At 40.8% G+C, this 8,345-nt stretch overlaps 1 protein-coding gene across 1 annotated transcript; it reads right to left on the bottom strand.

Annotated features, from left to right (window-relative positions):
* Positions 1-6,350: 6,350 nt before the first annotated feature.
* Positions 6,351-7,097, bottom strand: LOC142162843 (uncharacterized). The gene is made up of 2 exons (XM_075219820.1): positions 6,762-7,097; positions 6,351-6,386 (listed from the first exon to the last, which is right to left on the bottom strand). Exons 1-2 carry the CDS (start codon positions 7,095-7,097, stop codon positions 6,351-6,353), a joined length of 372 nt encoding a protein of 123 aa, XP_075075921.1.
* Between the last annotated feature and the right edge of the window lie 1,248 nt (positions 7,098-8,345).

Genomic DNA, 8,345 nt, shown 5'->3' with positions numbered 1-8,345 from the left:
GCAATGCGTCAACAGGCCTACACCTTTCGTAAGCCTCCCACCATCTAAGTGCAGCCTTGGAAAATTGAAAAGTAGTTAATGAGACCCCACTGGTCTCCAAAATACCTGCGGTCCGAAGTATCCTCTGACACTTGTCCAAGAAACCCTGGACATCCTCGCCCTTTGCACCACTGAAAGTCAGAGGCTGAAGACTACCAAACCTCTCCAACATGTCCTGAGCAGCTGCAACCGACTGGGCTGGAGGTGCCCCCGGTGTCTGAAGTCCCTGCACGACCTGCTCAGGTGTGCGAGCGGCGGGAGTCTGAGTGCCTCCCTCGGCCTGATAAGTAGCTGCGGTTGTAGCAACTGAGACCGCCTGAGCTAGGCTAGTGAAAACTGATAGAATCTGGGTCAGGGCTTTCTGAAGGCCTGGGATCACAATAGGCATAGCCGGTGCCTGAGTTGGTGCTGCTGGAGCGTCCATAATCGGGGCCTGATCATGAATTAGGGTGGCTGGTGGATCTGCAGGTGCTGCCCTAGCTATTGTGCGGGCCACACCCCTGCCCCTACCACGGCCTTGACCGCGTCCTCGGCCTCTAGTGGCCTAAGTTGGTGCTACTGGTGATCGTCCATCCTGACCAGTAGCAAGGGCCCTCACCATCTGTGAGAGAATAGAATAACAGAAGTTTAGTACTAGGATCAATAGATTCGCACGACAAGAATTCAAGTATATCATGTTTTCCTAAAGGTTATGCAACCTCCCGAGGATAAATACAGACGTCTCCGTACCGATCCGTGAGACTCTACTAAACCTTCTCATGACTCGTGAGACCTACGCAACCTAGGCTCTGATACCAATTTATCACGACCTTAAAATGGACCCGATCATGATAGCGCCTATCGTGAAACTAGGCCAGCCGACACAAACCCTAAAACTAACCAAAATAATTTTAATAAGTCATTTAAAGCCATTAACTAGCTAAAATCCCATAATATAAGTTAAAATAGACAATGCGGAAACATAACACAGCCCGACATCGGGGTGTCACCAGTCATGAACAACTACAACTCGTCCATGAATATGAAAAAGACAACCTAGTCTGAAACAAAGCTAATACAAAGCTGAATAAAGATAAGAAGGAGAAGCACTAGGCTGCGAATGCCAAGCAGCTACTTAGTCAACTCTGAAAGCCTACTAGAAGACAAATCAACACTCACTACTGCGACCCGAGACTCCTAGATCTGCACACAGGGTGCAGGGAGTAATGTGAGTATGACAACTCAGTAAGTAATAAAAGTAAAGGTAGCTGAGTAGTAAGAAAACACGTAAATCATAGCATAACGCTACAACAAAATAGTATAAGTCCAGAACAATGCAGTAAAACAGTAAAACTCGTAAAAACATCTTAGTTCAGTAAAAACCTTTTTTTAAAACAACTTTCAATAGTTAAAACGAGTGATGAAAATAGTGAGAAAAAGGATAGAAACGTAAACAGCCCCTAGGGCAAAACATATACCACAATTGTCCCTCTGGCAAAATATCAACAGAACCAGCCCCTCGGGCTACCTTGCAATCACTCGTATCAGCACTTCGGGCAATATCACGAAACAACAACAGCCCCTCAGGCAATATCACATCTCACACTGCGTACCCGCACTCATTGGGGGTGTTCATACTCTAGAGAGGCTCCTACAGCCCAAGCACTACAACAAGCCATCTCGTGGCATAACAAAATTAGGCCCTCGGCCTCTCAAATATCAAAATCAGTACACATGCTGCGGCGCGCATTCCGATTGCATGATATCCTCATAATACAGGCCCTCGGCCTCACTCAGTCATAAATCTCTCAATCCACTCGGGCAACAGTAAACATGATGCTCAGCCCAAAATATCATTTAAATTATCAAAAACGGAGTAAATACGGCTGAGTTATGAAAACAGTAGAATACAACATGGTTGAATACAATTATAAAGTTAAAATAGTGAGGAATAATAGTGAAAATCCCCTAAGGGTCTAAAATAGTTGGCACGAAGCCCAAATAAGGCATTCAGCCCAAAAAAGATAATACTTTCCAAAACATAATGACATCAAATAGTTTTCAATCAAATATGTAACTAAACAGTCATACGGTGCGGAATGAGTCACAATCTCCAATGGTGCACAACCCCACGCTCATCATATAGCGTGTACGTCACCTCAAAGTAGCACAACGATGTGAATCTGAGGTTTCATACCCTCAGGACAGCATTTACAATCATTACTTACCTTAATCCGGTCCAAACTCTAGCCCGCGATGCCTTTGCCTCTCGACTCGGCCTCCAGATGCTCCAAATCTAACCAAAAATAGATTTATACCAACAAAATATGCTAAAGGAACAAATCCCACTCGAAAATAACCAATTTACATCAAAAATCCCGAAATTGGCCAAACCCGACCCCCGGGCCCATGTTTCAGATTCCGATAAAAATCACAAAACTCGAATCCTTACACCCTCAGGAGTTCATACATATCAAATACATCAAAATACGACCACAAATGGCCCCTCAAATCCTTTAATCAAAGTCTCCCATTTCAAGCCCTAACTCCCCAATTTTAGGCTTTAGATTCCACAAATTTCATGTCTAATTAGGTAGAAATCACAATAGGATCGAGTATTGAGTCCAAAAATCTTACATGCAAGTGTTCTCCTTTGATTCCTTCTTCAATCCTTCTCAAAAAGCTCCAAAATCGCTAAAAAATGGTGGAAGATAGACCAAAAATTGTGAACATGTGTATTTAAACATTCTACCCCTGTGACCTATCCTTCTTTGCGAACGCGGTCAAAGCCTCGCGTTCGTGACACACAAAAATACGTTGACCACTTATTCCTTCTTCGCGAACGTGACCTCCTAAACGTGAACGTGAAGCTTAAGCTTCTCAGACCATTGTAAACAAGACACACCCAACGTGAACGCGAAGCACAAATGACCAGGATCCCCAGCTGCTCTAATTACTCTACGAGAACGCGAGACCTACATCGCATTTGCGATGCATGCTCAGCCTCACCCTTCGCGAACGCGGGACCAACATCGCGAACGCGAAGGACAAATTTCCTGCCTCACTTCACATCCCTTCGCGAACGGGAGAGCCCTTCGCGAATGCGAGAGCCCTCTCGCGAACGTGAAGGCCAAAACTCTGCAACATACACAGTAGAAAATCTGCAACTTCTCAAAACAAGATTTGATCCATTTAAGCACCCGAAACTCACTTGAGGCTCTCGGGACCTCAACCAAATATGCTAACATATCCCATAACATAATTCAAACTTGTTCCAGCCTTCAGAACACTCAAAACAACATCAAAACATCCAATCATCATCAGATTCAAGCCTAAGAAATTCCTAAACTTCCAAATTCCGCTTTCGATCAAAAGGTTTATCAAACCTCGTCCGAATGACCTCAAATTTTGTACACACATCAAAAATGACATAACGGACCTACTCCAACTTCCGTAGTTCCATTCCGACCCCTATGTCAAAATCTTCGCTACAAACCGGAAAATGCCAAATTGCAATTTCGCCAATTCAAGCCTAAATATACTCCGGACATCCAAAACACATTCCGATCACGCTCCTAAGTCCCAAATAACCTCCAGAAGCTCTCCCAATCATAAAAACTGAATTCTGAGATCATTTACTCACAAATCAACTTCTAGTTGACTTTTCAAACTAAAAGGCCAACTTAAGATACTAAGTGTCTCATTTCTCTAGAAAACCACTCCGAACCCAAACTAACCAACATGATGCGATGAAATATAGCTGAACAACACATAAAGAAGCATAAATAGAGGAAACAGAGTGATAACTCATGAAATGACCAGCTAGACGTTATAGTACAAGGCCTCAAACGCAAAATCGATTCAGAAATGGCAAGAAAATGGCCGAACAAAAACTGCAACATGAAACTCACGAACGAACCTCGAGTGGAAATTGACAGATAGCTCATTCTGGATGATTTTAGTGGTTGAATTGAGGATGAAGGTGAAGGTTTAATATGGAATGAGAGGCGGCAGAGGGTGGAAAGGCTAGGGTGCGGCTAGTTGGAGTTCTTTTTAGAGGAGGGCATATGGCTCTCTATGGTTTTAGGGGTCCCTTCTTTAGGTTATAATTGGGTCTGATGGGGTTATGGGCTGAGAGAATGAGTCAAAAATTGGACCTTTCAAGACACAAGATTGGCCCAAAATTCATTCTTATTTTCTAAGAATAAAAATAAAAGTAACACAAATAATAAAATATAATTAACAATTGACTTTATCTTAAATGGAATTAAAACAAAATTATTTTTGTATTTTTAAAGATTATACAAAAAATATGAATATAAAAATCATGGCAAACTTAAGGTACTACTATAAAAATACTAATGAGCTTAAATAGATAAAAATAAAGACAAACATATATAACAAGATAAATGTAAACTATTTTTGTGTTTTCAAATTTTATGTTCTACTATTAGAATAAAAGTGAAAAATAGGCTAAATCCTATCAAAATAAAAAATAAGTAAATATTTTAAAAATACTACTTTTAAAAGTTGCGCGGGTCAAAAATTACGTGCTTACAGCTAGCAAGCACCTCATCCCAATTAAGGGTAATAATTTTAACACATCAATCTCATCCCAATTTAGGGAAATAATCTCAACGCATCAGCACGGAGAATTACCCCTCAATCACATGTACATCGGCACGTGCAATTTTGGGATTAGGTTATTTCAACCTACCCTTCCTCGATGACTAAATGTTACTCCCAAAACATTTATTATATAAAGGAGTTACAACTCATTTCATAATCTTTCACACTTCCTTTCATTTCATTGGCTCTATTGGCCACAAGTAATTTTCATTTCTGGCGACACAATGGCCGCATTTTATATTCATACTCTCTTATTTTTCTTCCAAAATAAGGCATTAAATTTCAATTAAAACATGAATTTAAATCATATCATTTTGATACATTAGCCACACTTGAATACAATCCGTAAGGAGAGCATAATGGGATAGGAGCAATTGGAACACATTTTGAGCATATAATTTTCGACACAATGCTTATTTAGAATAACTGAATGTATTAGGAATGGCTCGGAACATGAGAAAATAAGAACTTGAGCCAACCGCGCTTGAAACTTAAGAGAACATCATGGAATTTGATCCTATGAGTGAAGTTTAGCCAACCTACCTCCCTTGGGCTTTCCTTAGATTACTACTACATTCCAAATCTCCTAGAGACTTCAATCTATATAGAGACATGACAAAATCGAACCATAATTAGGAAGAAGTTCATGGGTTCAGCTCATTTAAGTATTTCATCAAACATTAGGTATGTAATTTGACTACAAGGTTCTCCTATGGAATTTTCCTTCACCCCACAACCAAAATCAGCCAACAATTCATCACGGATAATTCAACAACCTCCAAGACCCCTCTATCGATACATGCATGCCATATCTTCTACTCCCTAGCCTAGTTAGGCCCGTAACAAACATGCACGAAAGATTTAGAACAAGAACTTACCCAGATAGGCAATGGCTTAGCAAATAGATTCCTTGATTCTTCAAGAATTGTCAAGATAGTTGAGTAGAGTGGTTGGAGCTTCTTCCTCCCTTCTCTAGTTTCTTCCCCTCTCTAAAACCCCTAGACTTTTTGCTCCCAAATGACCCCCTTATGTCTTTTATTAAAATGGGGTCAGGTTAGAAAAATATAAAATGGACCCTCAGTACTCAACTCCACGATCGTAGAGTGTACCGCAGAACAGGTATGCATTCTGCATATAGGATTGTGAAATAATCCTCCAAAACTGGGCTGGTCGGGTTAGGTCTCCGGTCTATAGACCAGATATGCGGCCGCGAAATCACTCTTCGAAATTTGCTCATGCTGGTCCTGCAATGGAAGTGTGGCCCGTGAAATAATTATGCAGCTTCACAATGGACCGCAAAATGACCTCCAAAAATTGGTTTCTCTTGTTCTACTATGCGACATATCTGTAGCCCGTGGAGTAGGTCTATGGTCGCATATTGGACCGCAGAAACACCATATTCTGCAACATCGTTTCCTACTAACTCCACAATGATTTGCGCAACCCAAAATGTTTTTCCCACTACCTCCACAATGCTTTGTGCAACCCAAAATGTTTGTACCCTTCTAACACATTAGCCTACCTCAGTACCACAAACCTCGATTTCTTGGTAAAATTTTACGGGAATTACAACCTCCCCCACTTAGGATCATTCATCCTCTAATGAGGAGTAGAGTCCGCCTAAAACACCCAACATAACTAATCTCTTCTTTCACACATCTCAAGCCCCCAAATTTTGACTACCTCCAAAAATTTCCAGAAATTTATGCAGAGTTTCCCTTGTAATTAGGCCTATCCACCTGTCATTGAATCCCAGAAACCAGCCCTAACAGCATAACTGTAACACAACAATGTATCACAACATAAAAACAACATCGACCATAATGTAATAAGCATTATTTTACTAAAAGGAGCATCTTTAACATAAACTGTACAAGTTGAACATAACTTATAGAAAGTAAGCTCTTAATCCTTCTTTCAAAACACAACTACCTAGTTACAAACAAATGAAGGTATTTATGCTTCATCTCTTCCTTGGCCTCCTAGGTGGCCTCTTCCACATGTTGGTTTCTCCACAACACTCTCACAGAAGCAATCTCCTTATTCCTCAGCTTTTGAACCTGCCTATCAAGAATAGCAATCTGAATCTCCTCATAAGTCAATTCTTCATTAACCTCAATAGCCTCTACCGAAATAATGAGCGTCGGGTCTCCAACTACTTTTTTCAACATAGATACATGAAACTCCAGGTGCACCAATGACATCTCTTGTGGTAGCTCGAGCTTGTAAGCCATCTGACCAACCCTTTGAATGATTCTGTATGGCCTGATATATCTGGTGCTCAATTTCCCTTTCTTTTTAAACCGCATTATACCCATCATGGGAGAAGCCTTCAAGAACACCCAATAATCCTCTTTGAACTCCAAATCCCTATAAGTCGTATCCGAATAAGACTTTTGGCGACTCTGAGCAGCTTTCAACCGTTTCTTAATAATCTTAACCTTCCCCATAGCCTGATACACGAGGTATGACCTTATCAACTCTGCTTCTCCAACTTCGAACCACCCCTTGGGGGATCTACATCTCCTACCATATAGAGCCTCTAACTGTGCCATCTGAATGCTAGCATGGTAACTGTTGTTGTAGGAAAATTATATGAGCAGAAAATGATCATCCCAGCGACCCTTGAAGTTAATAACACAAGCACTTAACATATCCTCAAGTGTCTGAATAGTCTGCTCGACTTGTCCGATTCACTATGGATGAAAGGCTATACAAATATTCACCTGAGTACCTAAACCTTGCTGAAATTTCTTCCAAAAGTTCGTTGTGAATTGTGCCCTCGATCAGAAATGATAAAACCTTGATTTTCAAGCCAAAATTCACACTTCGAGATATGAATTTCTTCGCCACTATGATCTTCTGAGGATCAACCTTGATTTCTTCACCGGAGACGACATGACCTAAGAATGTGACAGATTCAAGCCAAAATTCACACTTCGAAGATTTCACATACAACTTGTGCTGATACAAAATCTGCAGAACTGCCCTAAGATGATCAGTATGGTCCTCTCGACTTCGTGAATATACAAGAATATCGTTAATTAACACTATCACGAAAGAGCCGAGGAAAGGCTTGAAGACTTGCTTCATAAGATCTGTGAAGGCTGCCGGGGAATTTGTTATCCTAAAAGACATTACTAGAAATTCGAAGTGCCCACATCGAGTTTGGAAAGCGATTTTCAGAATATCTTGCTCCCTGATCTTCAATTGGTGATATCCTGATCTTAAGTCATATTTGGAGAAATACTTAGCACTCTGCAATTAATCAAACAAGTCATCTATCATTGGTAGTGGCTACTTATTCTTGATTGTGACTTTGTTGAGCTTCCAATTATCAATACACATTCTCAGTTACCCATCTTTCTATCTTACAAAGAGAATTGGTGTTCCCTAAGGTAAAACACTTGGCCGGAGAAAACCCTTCTCTAGCAAATATTTCAACTACTCCTTTAGTTCCTTCAATTCAGTCGGTGCAATTCTGTAGGGTAGAATAGATATAGGCTGCATACCTATTGCGTGGGATCCCAAGGAGCTCATCAGGAAACACCTCCGGAAATTCATTCACAACTAGCATAGACTCAAGTGTAGGTGCATCACTATCAGGGTCTATTACCCGAATCAAATGGTAATACACCATTTATTGATCATCTTTGCATCCTTAAGGTAGGAAATAAACCTATCCTTCGGCACTACGT

The sequence above is a fragment of the Nicotiana tabacum genome, chromosome 1, assembly GCF_000715075.1.
Source record: "Nicotiana tabacum cultivar K326 chromosome 1, ASM71507v2, whole genome shotgun sequence".
NCBI classification, from domain to species: domain Eukaryota; kingdom Viridiplantae; phylum Streptophyta; class Magnoliopsida; order Solanales; family Solanaceae; genus Nicotiana; species Nicotiana tabacum.
Note: the sequence above shows the minus strand (reverse complement) of the source record. Positions and strands in the feature narration are given on the sequence as shown.